At 34.4% G+C, this 18,431-nt stretch overlaps 1 protein-coding gene across 1 annotated transcript in view; it reads right to left on the minus strand.

Annotated features, from left to right (window-relative positions):
- Positions 1-18,431, minus strand: part of Vps13c (vacuolar protein sorting 13 homolog C) — a gene marked incomplete at its 5' end in the record, with an annotated part of 141,251 nt that overhangs the window by 96,380 nt on the left and 26,440 nt on the right. The window contains 12 exons of the mRNA XM_033756248.1: positions 624-747; positions 1,655-1,791; positions 2,519-2,633; positions 4,131-4,323; positions 5,155-5,297; positions 8,440-8,534; positions 9,295-9,424; positions 11,497-11,559; positions 12,819-12,990; positions 13,664-13,770; positions 15,477-15,604; positions 17,014-17,071. Of these exons, the coding sequence (XP_033612139.1) occupies positions 624-747; positions 1,655-1,791; positions 2,519-2,633; positions 4,131-4,323; positions 5,155-5,297; positions 8,440-8,534; positions 9,295-9,424; positions 11,497-11,559; positions 12,819-12,990; positions 13,664-13,770; positions 15,477-15,604; positions 17,014-17,071 (1,465 nt within the window). The remainder of the gene's footprint in view (positions 1-623; positions 748-1,654; positions 1,792-2,518; positions 2,634-4,130; positions 4,324-5,154; positions 5,298-8,439; positions 8,535-9,294; positions 9,425-11,496; positions 11,560-12,818; positions 12,991-13,663; positions 13,771-15,476; positions 15,605-17,013; positions 17,072-18,431) is intronic.

Genomic DNA, 18,431 nt, shown 5'->3' on the forward strand with positions numbered 1-18,431 from the left:
AGAAAGTTCTGGAATGGGAAGTATTTTGGATTTAGGATTTCTGGATTACTGATGTCCCAACTATATTACTTGTAGATATATATTTCTCTGATATCTACAAAAGTAGAAGATGCAATATTGCTGCAATAAAAACTAAGGTGATGTGATAAAATATTTAATAATAAAGGTAACAGGGGAAAACAATATCAAAACATTCCAAAAGCATTAAGACAGTGGAACATGACCCAACAACAGCTTCCATTTTGTGCCTTGAGCTGTTTTATGGTCATGTTACCAAAGCACAGTTCATTGGGCCAGGGATTTAGCTCAGTGGTTCTAACGCCTGCCTCGCAAGCACAAGGGCCTGAGTTCAATCCCTGCTACCAAAAAAGAAAAAAAAAATACAGTTCATGAATGGACTGGTGTTCAAACCCACCCTAAGGTGAATAGGCAATTATTGTGTCTGTTTATAACTGACAGACACATTTGCACTAAAATGCTCCTGTAGGGTTTTCTTAAGCGCCAAAAGGGTCATTTGTGCAAAATCACTGTCAGGGCTGATGTATGTGCACAAACATATGCTTATATCTGACCTAAGCTACAAAAACTAATTTCAATATTCTAAAAGTTGACCAGTGCTATACCTGCTCTTGCAAAGAGTAGCTGCACACTCTTTATTTCAACATCGAACTTGTCATATGCTTTATCCATTATTTCTTCCAGGGATGAATTAGTAGTCTTCTGTAGAGCTTGATTTTTACTGTATAGCTAAAATGGAAAAACCTTTTAATTTTTTACACAACAGAATATATACAAATCAATATACTTTAGTTAGGTTTTCTCAAAACCTAACTAAATGAGACTGTGCTTAAAGAATTCAGAATTTGCTTAATTTATTGATAGTTTTTGCAAATATTTATTAGGAATATAATATTTAAAAATACATCTCTATTGTGTGTGGGCAATAAATGTGAATTTTTATTAGATCAGTTACACAGCTGTATGCCTCACATAACCTGTGTAAAAATACAAGTCATCCCCCTGGTTCTCAGGAAGCAGCTCTGCTTCCCCACCACCACTCTGCACCCTGAGCCAGGAACGGCAGGGCTTCATTCCTTCTCCCCATTGTTCCAGGACAGCAATCAGGCCATGAGAAAGCAGTGGCCAGTTCTACTTCTTTTCCCCCCTTCCCAATGGAAGCAAAGATCAATTCAGGATATTTTTGAAATCTTCATCTTTCTTCCAGAGGTTCAGATTCCATGAGAGTCAAAATCTAAAATCTAGGGGTTCTTTTATTCTACTTAGTTAGTGGCAGTGATTAAACAAATATAACATATGCACATAGTCTCCTGTAGGCAAAATATATAAGCAACAGACAAGACTGTATAATTAATCTCAAGAAACCATGAAAACTAAGACTGCTGCTCCTCGATTAGGAAAAAAAAAAAATCCCTTGCTCAAAGTGAAATCACCTACCAGTAAGGAAAACTCCACGGTACCTTGTTTGTTTTAATGGTCATATAATATATATACTGAATAATCTAAGCTAAGTTTGACAAATGCTAAGAAAAAGTCTTAGTTCAGTTTAAGTAAAAATCTCAGAGTAAAAAGAACAAGTTGGCAGCAAATGACCAACCTTGTCAAAGATAGGCGACAAAAATGCATATATACCTACCTGAAATGTACCAAAATCCAAAATGAGAAGATTTGACTTTTCATGGTGGAAACCTGTCTCTGGAACTATCAGATAAGAAGGCTTGAGATTTATTCTTAAATCAAGGACTTTTCGAGTCTCAATAATATGTGTAAGTCCTAAAGAAAAGAAAAATGAAGATGAGATGTTTAGGCTGAAATATGTAATCATACTATTAACTAGACTAAGAAATTTTCTGGAAAGGCACTAAGGAGGGCTGCCAGTTCTCATAAATCAGCTTCTCAATTCAGGTGAAAATTGCATATAGTCAATGTAAACAATCACATCACAGCATAGTACAGTAAACTCAGAATTAGGGTAGTACTAGTGTTTTATACAGAGAATTCTCAGGTATGTAATTGGTTTGAGCTTAGAGGCCACATTACATAAAAGCACATATCTTTAAAACTAGAGTCATGGGCTGGGGATTTAGCTCAGTGGTGCCACCACCTGCCTCGCAAGCACAAGGTCCTGAGTTTGATTCCCAGTACCAAAAATAAATAAATAAATACATACATACATACATACATACATACATACATACATATAAATAAATAAAATTAGAGAGTCATAAATAGCACAGTGAACAGCTTCCCCAGAGCAGAGATGGAAGGATATTTCCATTTCAAGCTCATTCTGGGGACAGGTCCTTGAATGTAATGCAGGCTGAATCACAAACACTCAAATTTATTCTCCTTTTTGCCCAGCCTGGAAAGTACATTTGAGTTTGAGTTAAGTTGTATCCACTGTATAATCCAAATAAATGAAGCAAACGACACTATTTTAAACACATTCATACAAGAATACACGTTTTTCAAGTGTATGTAGACACTCAAAATTCTTTACCTGTAGCTGTTCTCTCTTTAATTTCTTCCAGCTTCATCAATGTAGCTGATGTTATTTGCTCAAGATCCAATCCCCTATTTGATTGAAAGAAATCAACCACTGCATTGATGGTTTTCTGTAAAAGAATTTTAAAATACAACCAAGTTATATATAACTCTTTCTACATTATAACTTTTTTAGACCACCTCATTCTAAAACAGATATGGCTTTGAAATGAGAAATCCAAAGATATTCTGTCTTACTCCACCTCCTGCTGGACAAAGAACAGCCAAGTAAGCTTACAGGGGAGGCCACCAAATCTCACATCTCTACAGAGTCAGCTGCGCCCCAAGGGGACACAGTGACATATGGAGGTAGCTACAGACATAACTTCTAATTGTAACCTCCCATCATTTACTTAAACAGTACTTTCAAAAACGGTGGTTGGATTTTATTGCACTTTGAAGTTTAGAAAGGAAATAAGAAAACTGTTGAAGCCTTATTTTTATGCAAAACTTGAATGTTATTTTAAAAAAAGAGATTTCTATAAGACGAAAAAGGTTCTGGAGATTGGCCATACAACAGTACGACAACACTTAACACTACTGAATTATTATACACTTTGAAATATTTAACATGACAAATTTTACTATGTGTATTTTACCAAAATTTAAAATATGTTTAAAGTCCAATGAACACTGAGTTCTAGAGTGTTGACAAAATGCCTTCCACATATACTGGAACCCCATATCTAACCTCTCAAGTAAAACAGTGAGGGCGGGAGGAGTGGGGAGCCGGATACGTGGAAAGAGAGTGAGGACAGGCAAGGGAAGGGGACAGACAAAGAGATTGAAGCAGCATTTTCAGGAACATCTGAATGTCAATGCTTGTTCCCCCATAAACAGTATGGGAAATTCTCTTTCCCATTCAAGCTCTCAGGTTCCAAACACTGAAAGTAAGAAGGAGGAAACCTGTGTACCCAATCTGCAGTAGCTGGTATAATAAACACATTTTTCTTTAAATATATTAGGGTTTTTAAATTTAATATAAGCAGAGATAAATAAACTTTAGTTAGAAAAATAACATAGCATATGAGAATTAAAATTTGTAGAGGAGAAGGTTACATGGGGACACGGGTGGGAACAGGAATTGCAGTCATGGTTCCACACACAGAGCCACAACTCAGAAGTTCAAGGCTGCAAGCAGTCTTGAGAACCATCGGTAACCTTCTGGGAACAGTCTGCTTTGTGAAAGTCTATGAATACCTAGAACCAGGTGTTCATACAAAATATTTTCTAATGCTTTGCTAGAGATAATCTGTAAGGAACTGTTTATTCTCATGGAAGTATTATGCATGTATCTAATAAAAACCGAGGTTGGTGAAAGTTGGCTGCTATTTGCCTGTGAGAGCTTCAGCCCTCTACTCCTCGGCAAAACTACATTCCTGCTGTCTGGCTATCCTTCATGTCCTGAATGACAACAAGAATTGACTGCTAAAACATGTACTACTTTTGAAATAAGAAAGAACTTCAGAAATGTGCTTGCTAGTGAATGTAAAGTGTAAGGGAGGAGAAATAAGCAAACACTAAATGCAGGACAGCTTTATCAAGGAGCCCACCCTCCCTGCACCTACCGCATCATAGATGACCTCCACGGGCTGGGACTGGACGATCAGCATCTGGTCAGCAGGGCTGTTCTCTGGATTGGTTTCAAACTCAATTTTAAGCAAGGATGAAGCAGTGTCGCCAATTGAAGCCACAAGAGATGGAATAATATCTTGCTGTCTCAGACCTGTTATATACCAGTGTTCTAACTTTGCTTCTACCCTGCAATCCAAGGAAGAAAGAGAAAGTCATACAACCTTTTGTAATTTAATGGGCTGAAACATAACCCTTCCTTATAAGAGTCTTCTGAGAACCAGGGCCCAGCCCACGATCCAGAAGTGGAATTCACCTTCCTTTTCCTGGCTTTCATTCAACCACATCAACAGTCTTTGCTGCTGCCACTTTTACTGCTGTGGCTGTTTTTATTAATTCATCATCCACAGGAAAAGTTCAGTTTAGCCAACCCTGGAGAACTACAGCAGTTCTGATCACTGTTTTATGAATAAAAACTCATGCAAAATGGAGGAATTCATCTGCCTATTCCCATGCCACCCTCACCGCTTTCTACCTCTTCCCAGCTTCTCTTTGCGCCCTTTCCTGTCTGCCAGCCTAAGCCTTCTCAGGCTCAGTGAGCCTCTTCCACAATGGAGCCTGCACAGCAGTAACTAGGAGGTACTTCATTTTATAGCACCATCTCACTTTGAACCATATGTTACACAGTTCCCAAATTATAACTTCCTGTGCATCTTGTCAACAACAGTTTACCCTTCTTGAAAAAAAAAAAAATTCACTGTGCCTATGCATAGCTTTCATGGTATGTAGAGCCTATGGCATCCAATAAATATTTGTGAAGAAAAGGAGGAATAGTAGAATAATTGATGAACTCCCTATATAGTTGTACAATATACCAAAATAGGTATGTATGGCATACATAAAGAAAATAAATTTTAAAACAACTATTACTAATCTTTTTTGTGCTGAATAACACTTCACATTTTTAGGCCTATAATCATTACTAGAAATAAAAACTGAAATAAGTTTTTAAAAACTTACTTAAGTGCTTGTGCTCCTGGTCGCTGAGATAATTGGGTGCCCAGGCCAATTACCTGGATTTTCAGTATTTCTGGGACATTTTTGTTTTCTCTGATTACAATAGAGGTGCTTACTAACTTCAGAGTCATTATATGGGCAACATACTAAAGAAAAAAAATGAATGAAGATCGTTAAAGTTTACATAACCTTTAAGAGTTTCTTCTCAAATAAATGTAATGAATATAAAGAGATCTAGCAGGAGATTCTGGCATCCACACATTTACTACAAATGAGGAACACCAGAATAGCCAATGAAATTTACCCTCAAATAGGATATTTACAAATGATCCAAAGGTCATTTACTTAAGTTTTAAAGGTAGTAACAATGACATATAACAAGACTTCTTGTGACTGAGGAAAAAAAAAATCATAACAATAACAAACATCCACCTGATGCCTGCAGGAAGTTAAAAAGATGCTAAAAATAGAATTTTAGCTCAATGGTTGCTGAATCATGACTGGAGGTAGGGCAGAGAACCACCAGAAGATGACCCTGGAACCTGAGGATGTGATTCATCCAGAGGCATCTGAAAACAACAAGGAGCTGAGAGCCTGTGAAGCTAGACTAGCAGGATCCAAACAGGAAACCAGGTCCCAGCAAAGAGCAATGGTGCTGATGAGACTCCCCCACTTTGGCTAGGATCCTGAAGGGATACAGCCCAGGGCCAAAGGTGAACAGGAAGTAGGCAGACTCCCAGGATCTACAGCACACCATCAAATCTCATCAATCCCTCAAAAAAGACTGAGGTAATCCTACATGTTAGTGCTACATAAACCAGGAAGAAACACAAGTTCTCTCTGAAATGAAGAGTCTAACTCTTACAGGAATATACTATTTCCCTACATTTCTAAAACATAAAAATATCTATCATTTGCAAAATCAACATCTAATATACCAGACACACATACAAAAACACTAGCAAGATCCAGAATATGTTCAAACAAACCCAGCAAAAATGGTAGAAAGTATAAACATTTACAGGGGCTCTAGACATCAAATTTTGCACCCAAAGGAAGTAAAGATGTACACTACGATGCTTACTACATTGAAAGAGCTGAGAGACAAAACTGAGTATGATAGTAAGAATTTCAAAGCTATTTTTTAAAATAAGAAAACAACTAAACAGAAAATCAAGAACTAAAAAACAGAAAAAATGATAAACAATGAATGAGTTTAACAGTAATAAACAATCAGCTCAAGAGAGAATTAGAGGAAATTATTCAAATGAAAAATAAATTAAGAACTTGGAAATATAGAAGAGAAATGAGATATGAAATGACCCAACTAAGAATATTAGAAATCGCAAAAGGAAAAGAGAAAAAAAATCTGTAGTGATTCAAGATGGCCTAATAAATTCAAACAATATGTACAAAAATGCAAATCCAAGTATTTAACAGTAAAACTACCAAAAACCTAAATTAAAAAGATTATCTTTTTAAAAAAATGATTGGAAGCCAGGCATAGCAGTGCACACCTGTAATCCCAGCACTCACAAGGCAGAGGCAGGAAGATCACACAGAGTTCAAGGCCAGCATGGGCTACATAAATAACTAACCATGTCTCAAAAACAACAACAACAACAAAAATTGTTGGAAGAAGTATTTGGAAATTACCTTCAAAGTGATACAGTAACACAGCTGACAATACAAGAGAAACAATGTTGGCCACACAATCCTAGAGTTATAGTCTCAAAACCTCCAAAAAGAATTAACAAGCTGTACTTCTACACACAGAAAAAAAAAATTCAAGAGAAAAGAAAAAATAGGTATATCTACTTAGTGATAGGTATTTTTTAGTAAAACTAATTATCAGCTGGCAAGCATTAAAAAAAAGTAATATGTAGTAACAGGCACTCTTGGGCAGAAAGTAAGTAATAGGACATGGATGATCAAAGAGAAAATTAAGTGTCTGGAACATCCCATTTCCAGACATCACATTCTCCCCCAAATAACCCACATATGTAGTACAACAAAACGATAGCACATACTTTTAAACACTGATGATTCTAAATAGCATATGTAAGGGCAAATGATCTAGAATAGCCAAAATGTCCTTTTAAAAATATCAAACCAGTCACGGTGGTGCATGCCTACAATTTCAACACTCAGGAACTAAGGGAGGAAAGTAACAATTTCAAGGCCAATCTGGGCTACACAGGGACACCTTGTCCAAAAAAACAAATTAGATCTTAATGAAACAGTACCGCATAGCTAACATTTACAATGGCTAAAATTTAAAAGACCAATGCTATGTGTTGGTGAAGATGCAAAATCCTCAAAAATGCAGCTAGAAATGCTTTCCATATTGCAAAACTATTTAAAAGACTACTATATAACATATACTCATATCCTATGTCCCAGCAATTTTACTCCTACGGAGATACTGCACAGGAAATCTTAGATATACACACTATATGGATACTTGTAGGAAGTTTACATCAGCATTATTCATAATAATCAAAAAAAATAGGGGATTTAGCTCAGCCGTTCGGTGGCCTGCCTTGCGAGCACAAGGACCCGAGTTCGATCCCCGGTACCAAAAAAAATAGAACAACCCAAATGTTCATCAACAGAAGCTCAAATAAGTAATGTGCGGTGTTTTTTTCAAATGATCCTACAGAGCAACAAAATGAACAAAATACATCCAGTGCAACAAAAGGATGAGGCTCTCAACAGAAGGATGGGGCTCACAACAATAAAGCCAAACATGAACAAATATTTTATAATTCCCTTTACAGAAGAGAAAAGTATACAAAATAAAATCAGTGACTGTAGTAAAAAACAAAATATTAAAAAATTATTACTATTTAAAAAAAAAGGTTATCAATTTTCTTTCAAAAGCAAGAAGGGAAGATGTACAGGGTTTTACAATATTCTAAATCTTGACCCTGAGACTAATTATGTACTTGTTTCTTTTCTGATCAATCAAATTAGCAGGACATTTTGGTTCCTTTCAATGGTACGTGAGCTGTATTTCATAATTTAAAATGTTTCAAAGATTCAATTTAAACTATAATAAGTACTTACCAGATTATTCTTGTATTCACTAAACCATATAAATCTAAAGTTGAAGAGAAAATTTGAATTGCTAAGGCCAGACTGGAAGGATTTAACAACTGAAGAGTAAAGTCGAAACGAATAATAATGTATTTCCAATAGTTAAAAAGCTAGTAACTTGTTTAATTCAATTTAAGATAATACAGTGAAATGAATCAAAATACCTCTTAAGCTGCCTATATTAATTACCTGCTTGGGCAAAGTCAAGTTATGGGTGCTCTCGCTATAACCAATGGCAGTGAAGAGTTTATCTTTCTCCTCTGGGGTCATAAGGTCATCAATAGCTACAGGAAAAGACAATAATTTAAAACATTCATTTCTTCAAAAAGTCAAACCAAATGTCCTAAAATCAAGAGACACAAATGAGAAAGCTAATCAGCCAGGTAATTTCCTCTAATATTCTACTTTGACTAAAACAAACCAAAGAGTAAGAACAAATGAAATTCTGTTCTCAAAAGGATTTTTAAATTCCCTAAGAATTTTACAACTACAGTGAAACATATCACTAAATATTCCTGTATAATTTAACAATAAGAAGTACTAACTGTTGAAATATCTAAATTTGAACATTTTAAATTTTATACAATTTTTCAAGTTTTACTTAAAATAAATGTACTTATCTAAATATTTGCTTGGGGGCTGGGGATTTAGCTCAGTGGTTTTGTGGCCTGCCTTGCAAGCACAAGGACCAGAGTTCAATTCCCGGGTACCAAAAAAAAAAAAAAAAAAATTTGCTAATATAATTAGTATACTGAGCCGATTTTATTTCAAAATAAAAGTATTTTTAAAGTGTTTGTAAATGGAGAGGAGGGGAGGGGATGAAGGGAGGGAAGGGACAAGGGGAAAAAATGAGAACCAAGACCTGTCATGTAAAGATACAAGATCCCAATAATGAATGTAACTGTACTGTATACCTAAAATGTACCAATAAACTCAATTAAAAAAATAAAAATAAAAGTATTTTAAAATAAAACTCAATTAAACTAAGAATTCACACAATTTTTTCTCATAAATGTACAATAAATTACTGGACTTGGAACTTACTTTCAGGAATCAATGATTCTTCATCTTTTTTCTTAGATTCCTTCTTACCCCAAAACCCACTAAACCAGCCTCCCCGTTTCTCCCCTGTGTCAGTAGATTTTTTCCTTAATTTCTGCCCAGATCGAATTACCTAAAAAATTAAAATTAAAAAATTAATTAAAAAATAAATGCTTTCTTCATTTTCAAGAATCTACTACACTTAACTCTGTATTAGACTACAACTGGCAGAAAAGCCATTTCCTTCTTAAATGATGCTCACAATATGATTTGGTTAACACGGCCCCCCTCTGAATTTACTTGCTATACCTATGTAAAGCATCTCGATGAGACTACATTTATCAGCAATATAGCTGGTTTCAAGTAAAATTTTTCTGAGTATTGTGATTCAGAAATTCTTAAGGCCACTAGAACTGGAGATTTATAAAGGGAAGAGTTCCACGAAGGGAAGATGCTTTCACACCCAAAATGTATTAGTTCAAAGCAATCATTATTTCAGAATTCACGTTCATTTCTGGCTTGCTAACCATGGATATGGCAGGACAGGAGGGCTATAGACAAAGCCACCATTTGAATCTCACATCAGCCTCTTTCAACAAATTCCTCATTTGTATCTCTGTTACTCCTTCTCTTTGCCCACTTATCAGATGAACCAAAAAGCAGAAAACAGCAACAAAGAGAATAAAGGCAATAATTTAGATGGTACGTTCTCATTCCTTGAAGAAGTAAATTTCAATAGTTTTCCCACTTAGAACATAAAATAGTCTAAAATAATAGTGAAGAAATAATTCTATAGTAGAAAGAACAGGTTCGGTTAGTGAATTATAAAGACTAAGCATGGAGAAAATGTTAGACTTTTAATATAAGTCACAGATGAGTGCAAACATTAAGATCTTAATTAACTTTCTGATGGGTTAAACCTTCCGCTCAGACATCTTTCTGATTGACTTCCTCACCTTCATCTGCTCTTTGCTGAAATGACTCCAAGGGGGATTTTTCTCTAACCACCCAATTTAAAACATCAATGTCTATCAAAACTGCCTTGCCACAACACTGTCTACCTCCATTCCTACTTGCTTCGTGTATGTATTTGCTTATTATCCTTCTCTCCTACTAGGATGTAATTAAAAAGTTATGTCTGTTTTGTTCATTTCTGCATGCTAATTCAAATAATGATGAAGGAAAAAAATCCACTTAGTGATTACTACATGCCAGGCACCCAGTAATCTAATTGCCTTACAAGGATTATCTGTACTCCTCACAACAACCCAATAATGTAGGTAATGATAATTAATCCCATTTTCAAAAATGAGGCAAAGAGAAATTAAACAGCCTAAAATCACACAATTAGTAGATAGCAAACCAGGATTATCCAGATCCTCTGATTCTCAGGCCCACACTCTTCATCATAAGGCTAGAAAAACCAAAACACTATGAGCACTTGCTAAATAAATGAAAAGCTGTTTATGATTTAATCTTATTTTTAAAATAGGTATGGGTATAGAGAATTTACAACTCCAAGAAGACAAAAAGAATGTACAGAAAAGTGTTAACAGTAGTGACCTCTAGTAAGATGAGCCTGTGAGATGTGTTTCTCTGTTGTTGATCTGTATGTCCTAACTCTTCCATAGTAAGTTGTACTGTCTAAAACTTATTACCAAAAAAAATTCAATAGAATCATAGAAATTACATGGAACAAGGCACACAAGTTAGAATGAATAAGCAATTATGAACAATTATAAACATACTGATATCAATTTTGTAAAGAAGGAAAGTGAAAGAGGGAGAAAGAGAAAAATATAAGAAAAGGGTGAAAAAACAGAAACAAAAAGTGTTTTTTTAATGGGGGATTAAAAAAGTAGATTTATAAGCATGAAATAAAAATTGGCACCCTATACATAAAAATGTTAACAAAAGCATTCTAAGTTGCTAAGATGATGGCTGATTTCTATTTGTGTTCTTTTCCAAGTATTTCAAATTTAGAGTTATAAATGTTCAAAGATTTTTGCCCTTAGTGTTAGTAGCTTTTTTCTAGAACTCCAGTTTATTTCCTTCTGATACTAAATTAATTAATGAAAACCTAATCTATATTCTCATTTGGATAAATCTGAATAACCTCCCATAAAACTTACATTTCTTGATCCTAGGTTTCAAAAGCTGTATAAACATGGTGAACATATCCAATGAACTAATAAAAATGATTACCTCAACTTGTGCTTGTTGCCTTGCTAAAATTATGTTAAAAACATCTAAAGTCTTCTCCAAGTCCTACAAAACAAAAAGACACTTGTAAATAAATGAAATAATCATTAATTTTTTTCTTCTAAGATTTCTAGGCTTATCTAGTCCATTACCAATACTTGTGATATGATCAAATTGGAACACATTCTACTACAATAAGAAATAAGTTTTCTATGAAGGCATAGCCTAATGAATACCATAAGAAACTAAGAATTTTTCTGTAAAATCAAAGACAGTTATACAAGTACACAGCAACAAGAATATTTTAGAAGAGGAATTGCTTTAGGTATTATTCTTACTTCTTATTTTCTCCCCTTCCATATTATTTTATAGCTAGCTACTGTACTAAAGGCACTATTGTAAAATACACAAAACTGAAGCATATAAAACTCCTCAAGTCAGTAAGCAGCTATAGGAGAAACTGAGTCTGAGAATGCATATAAAGTATGGAGGAAGAATTTAACATCTGCTGGGCGGCCTCTGTTCAGGTGCTTTATGCATTATATCATGCAATTCTCACCGCCCTGTCAGACACATATTGTTTCCATGTTCTAACTGAGAAGAGCAGACCTGAGAAACTCAGTCCAGAGCTCAAATCCATCTGACTTTAATACCTATGCTGATTCTAATACATTATACTGGTGATTGTTATTCAACACATTTTTCATATTATTAATCAGCAGCAGAATAAGTTCTATAACCTAGATCATATGACATTAAGTAAATTATATATTCAGTGTGTATTTTTTATCTTTTATAAGAGAGTAAATAATCCCCTTTCCCCAAGACTAAAAGCTGTTTTTTAAAACAGAGTATCTTAAACTTTTTTATTTCCCCTGTACCAGGGATCAAACTTAGAACCTCAAGCTTGCAAGACAGGTGGTGTGTCACTAAGCTACATCCCCAGTAATACCTTAAATTCTTTTTTTTTAAAGAGCCATGACCACATAAATATAGGGCTTTTACTTAAAAAAAAAAAAATGTAATATAGCTAACTAATAAATATACAAATGTGGCTGGTACTGATTTTTTAAAATATTATTTCAAAAACTAGAAACATTTACCAAAAGAGGTTGCAGTAACCTTATTTTATCTATTAGGAGAGAGAGAAAAGATTTTTAAAGAAAAGAAATTGGAAAAAAACACTCTTAAATTTCCCATAAAATCCAATCACAAGATGAGATGAGTTCTGTTCTAAAATTATATTTTCATTCAAATAAATGAAGAATAAACATTATACGATGATCAGACAATTAAGAGCTCTCCCCACCGTGAACAAAGTATACCTGAATTTGTTTCTGTATTTCTTCTGAGACTTTAGTCTGAGTTAGTTTATTTTTGTAAGCAATTTTATAACTCTTGAGTAACTCTCTATGTTTCTTTATGTTGCACCATGACCACATCTGTGTACATCTTCTTATATGAACTTCAAGAACAGAATCAATTGCATATTTCCACCTGAAAAATCAAAACTTTTTAATGCATTACCTGCACAGAACATTTAAGGAAAACAGCTTTGACTTTTAGATTCTACAGTGTTATATACTTTCCAGTAAAAGTTCCACTGTAACACAGCAAGGCTGCATTACAATTCTCTGGCTTAAAAACAAGAAAATAAGAAAAGCCTCCAAAAGAAGGTATGCCAAAGCAAAACAACTCTTTGGTACCCAATGGGTCACATATGCCACGGCGGTCCCATACGACTACATATCCCCTTGCCTTCACAGCTGTCCTAGTTCAGTAAACTCAGTCAGAACAGGACAAAACCATCTACAGATGTATTTCTGGGACGTTATCCTCACTGTGAAGTGAAACATGACTGTATTCCAGTATAGTTATAACATTAAGTCCATGCAGGAGACTGAGCAATGTGTTTTCTAAAATGCTGAAAATATTAAACACTAAGTTAAAAATTTGGAACTGTAGGTTCAAGAACACAAAAGGATATGCTCATGAGAAAAAGTATAGCCATATAAAAGATCTCCCTCCTTGGGTGTGTGTGGGGGGGTTCTTATCTATTTTTTTTTAAGTGGATGCACTACATGGCTTAAAGTTCTCTTAATTCTGACAGTCCCTAACTATATGATCTTATATGTTTCTCATAAAACAAAACAAGCAAGCTAAAACTTACCATTGTCTACAACTGATGCGAAGTGGTAAATTAGGTTTATATTTCCTATAAGGGGCATTTCTAACCATATAATCCACTGACTCCAAAAGGTCAATCATACTTAAGTACTATTAAAACAAAACAAAAACAAAATTAGGCTTATTATATTGTACACATTTTCAATAAAAATCAAATTTCATTGTATTTTTCACTCTAATAAGACTCCAACCTCCTTGAATTACTTATTCCTATTTTAAACTACCTATTTCCACTTATTTCTGAATTAGTTTACTTGTAAAGCTATATGCAATTATTGGGCGCTGGCCTGAGAGCTGGCAGGAATGCTGCCATCCTAAGCTAAGTGGAACCATTTTAGAGTTAAGTTTCTGTTTTAGTGACTAAGTTTCTGTTTCCTAAGACTGTAGTTCCTTATCTTTGTTACCCAGCCTTTATAATTGCCAAGGTTACTATTACCCATGATAGTTTACGTTTATGCCTATTTCTTCTTATCTTGCTAAGAAATTTTGTGCTGCTCTGAAGTTTCTCAAACTTAACAACCTTCGAGTTTTTTGAGTCATCTGGTGTTTTATGACGTCCTGACTCTGTAGAAGTTTCCTAATGCTTGTTTTAGGTTAGATAAGATTGTTATGGTATTATCATGTCCCCTCCTCTTAGGTTTGTGGTTTTTTGCTTTAAAAGTCTGATGCTTGCCTGCAATAAACGTCGCCTTGATCAGACTCCTGTCTTGGCGTCCTTCTTTCTCTCCCTGCCCCATCTCCGCCCAATGCTCTTTCAGGTTTGACCACCTAAGACAGTGCTCTGCGTCACCGGCTCGCGACATGCAATTATTTCTTCTGGATCATAACTTCACTAGCAGCAACCTGAGTTAACTTTCCTGACCCAGGAAATCACTGTGTAACTAAATGGGATAAAACTATTTAACCACCTATCTTACCATCACTACAGCAACTCTGCGAACCTGGTAAACACCTCAAATGGCCGGATATACAGAGCTAACATGAATGCAGGCAAGACAGAGAAAAGGGCAAGTTCAGCTTCCTCCTTGCTGATTTTCTTATAGCAATTCAAAGAGTCACCTATATCCACACTTGTGTTTAGTCTAAACTTCAATGTATTTTAAGTAAAAATATATTCCATATTTCAAAGAGTGAAGTGGGAGGAAAAAAAATGTAAGATATTTCAATATAATTTTTATTTTGACTACATGGTGAAATGATAAGATTTCAGAAATATTAGGTTAAATAAAATAGGTTATAAGGTTAACTTCATCTTTTCACCTTGCTATGTAGCTACAAGAAAATCTAACATTACAAAAATAACTTACAGTAACTAGACAGCACTGAACTAAAATCTCCTGTCCACCTTTCACATCCAAGTCTCCAGATCTACAACTCAAACTGGGCCTACAACTTACTCTTGAGAAACAAATGGGGGGAAGAAAAGCTGCCAAGATTGCTGTTTTAAAAAATAAACAATATTTAGTATGAAGATCTACTGCTAAAAACTAAGGAAGAAAAAAACACATTAAAATTCCCCACCAAAAATCATTCATTAAATGGAAATAATACTATTCTCTATAGTTTGATAAGATTCTCCATCATTTAAAATCAACTCTGTGTGGATCTGATGAAATGAAAAAAAACTGTTAAATTTGAAATTTATTGTCTTTCAAGAAAAAAAAAAGGTTACTTGAAAAGTCAAATCTCCATATAACGAATGAAAAGAACCATCAGACTTCACAAATGATCCAAAAAGACAAAAATGGCTAAGATTCAAAGCTAACCAAAGATACAAATTTCCCCTGGCATCTTACCTGAGGCTTGGTCAGCTCAATGGCAATATTCTGCACTTCTATGTTCCAATCTAGTTTGGGTGTTTTGAGTTCTGCTTCTGCATAAGGATTCATGAAGAGTTTTGCAGAGGCTGATATTGGCTGGAAAACTGACATCATGTGGGAAGACATAAGGTATGTTTCTATGTTCTTACATATGAACAACGTAAATAATTATGAGAACACTATTACTCTGAAAGTAAAGTGATCAAAAATACGCAAAACAAAATCACTACCAAAAGTATATAAAGTAACTATTTATCCCCATACTGCCAATAATCAGACTGGAGTCCTATACTTCTAGTTAAGAAATGTACAAAACAAAATCCACCTTTAACTATTCAGTCTGTATAAAATTAGGTTTCTCTTTCCTTGTACATTTGATAATTTTATGATTCATTAAAATGCTAACAAAAAGGAAACAGATTATAATTATTTTTTCTTATTTAATCCTTGCTACAATTTAGGAACAGAATCATAAAACTAATCCTAAAACATGATCAGCAGTTTGATTTTTAAAATGATCATAACATGTTATCTTACAATAAAGTAAATAATATAATTTTGAGGCTGAGAAAATATGTGTATTAGGAAAGATGACAGGGAAAGCAAGGTGATAAATTTTAACTGTATTATTTTAACTATATAAGTTATGATACTTTATAATTTGCATAGAATTATACAAAATTTTAACTTATCTATAAGTTATTTATAAATGGAAAAGCACTAAGAATGAAGTTCTAGTGTTTCTGCAATTGTTCATTCATCAATAAAATTAAAGGCTTTCACAAACAGGTAGCACTTGAAAACTATCGTAATTAGGGCTGGAGACTTAGCTAAGTGGTTCCACCACCTACCTACCGTAATTAAGCAGAGGAGACTATGAGTGTAATACAAAGTGCCAAGAAGCCACCAACAGAAAAAGAACAGAAGTAAACCAGAGTAATGCAAGATATTAAAGAACACAAATACAAAAGCTGAGGACAATTATACAGTGATGCACTAAGTAAAAGAAAACCAATAGCTTCTTTAGAATAAAACTGAAATGGAGAAAACATGGGATAGACAGCTTTCTTAGTGATCTATTTTAAAAATAAAGTGAGGCAGTGAAAAAATAGAAAAGCTCACTTTATTAATGTCAAGAGCAACTGGTTTACCTTAAGAGAGTAATAGCAGCATAGAGGAAGAGTGCTAATACCAAGATCTCATATATTTGGTTATTTAAAAAAGAAAGAAAAAGAAAACCTAAATCCCAAAATGAATGTAACAAGGTACAAAGAAAATATGGAGGCCAAAGGAGGTTGGCTACAAGGAACATTCAGCTTTACAGCCCTCCTCCCTGCTTCTCCAGCAGGGAGGCTCTATGATCTACTTCCAAGCAAATGTGTTCACAATCAGTGAAACGAAGGTATATTATTAGTGTGCTCTTTTTGTCCAAGTAACTTCATCAGAGAAGTTTAGAAAAATATTCCATTCCAAGTTTCTTCCTATAACATGAAGTAAACTTATTAGTACTTACTGTATTGATGGTTTGGGGGTTTCTTTCTACTTGTAAGTATTTCATTTTTCAGTTGATCCTAAAGAAACATTTAAATTTTATGAGAATAAAACAAAAACTGCAAGCACATTCAGGCATATACACACACAAAAAAAAACTTGATTCATACATCAATATTTTTATTCCTCTCTTTGTAACTTTTAGTCCATAGAAAAAATACACAGACTATCATTTACAGGTATACTTCTTTGGCATACTAAAGATATAGAAGCAGATAATTTTTTAAAATACTAAATATCTGCAAACACTTTTTTTTGGAAACCAGGTGTCACTGTCCTTCAGCCTGATCCTAAGCTCACTATGTAGTCCCAGGCTGGCCTCACGCTCAAATGACCCTCCTGCCTTAGTCGAGTGCTGGGATTATAAGCATGTGCCATCATGCCCTTCTTCTCTCTGACTTCAAAAGAAACCCACATATACATACACTTCTACAAACTTCTAGTCAGAAGTGAATTATTTGCTGCTATGAACACTGATGTACAAATATCTACTTGATTTCTGCTTTCAGTCATTTTTGGATGTTTACCCAGAAATAAAACTCCTGAGTCACATTAGGTCATTTTTTTTTTCACTTTGTTACAGATCCTCTTGTTTTATTTTAATTTTTCTACAGTTTAATTGATATATATATATATATATATATAGCACAATACAGTACACATTTCTTTTGTGGTTGAATTTTTTTTGGTACCTGGGATCAAACTCAGGACTTTGCACTTGCAAGGCAGGCACAGTACCACAGAGTTAAATCTCTGGCCCTGCACTACCACATATTTCAAGTGTCCAATCTGATGCTTCTGACATGTGAGTATATTCATGAAATTATCACCGTAGTACAGGTAATGAATATACCCATCATCCCAAGTTTCTTTTTGTCCTTTTATAAGCCCTAACCCCTCCCTGTCACTGACTTCCAGGCAACCACGGGATTTACTTTTTGTTCTATAGATTATTTGCATTCTGTGTGCTTTTTTTAGAAGGGTGGTCTGGCTTTTTTCAGTCATCATAATTATTTTAACAGTGATCCATATTATTGTATTAGTAATTCTTCCCCTTTAATTGGATGTGACACAATTTGTTTATCTATTCACCTACTGATAGACATTTGGGCTGTTTACAGTTTGCAGTCTTAGAAGGAAAGCTACCCTGAACATCTGTCTTAAGTGTTTAAGTGGATATAATTCTCAGTTCTCCTGGATAAATACTTAGGACAAATGCTCAGTTTAATATTGGTTATAAGAAATTGCAAGAGTATTTTACAATGATTTTTACAAATTTGGCATTCTCACCAGCTATGTATGAGAATTTCAGTGTGTTACAGAATATCTCATTTTTGTTTTAGTTTCTATTTTCCTACAGATTCAAGATGTTTGCACACC

Source organism: Fukomys damarensis, unplaced genomic scaffold, assembly GCF_012274545.1.
Source record: "Fukomys damarensis isolate Sample0158 unplaced genomic scaffold, DMR_v1.0_HiC HiC_scaffold_25, whole genome shotgun sequence".
NCBI classification, from domain to species: domain Eukaryota; kingdom Metazoa; phylum Chordata; class Mammalia; order Rodentia; family Bathyergidae; genus Fukomys; species Fukomys damarensis.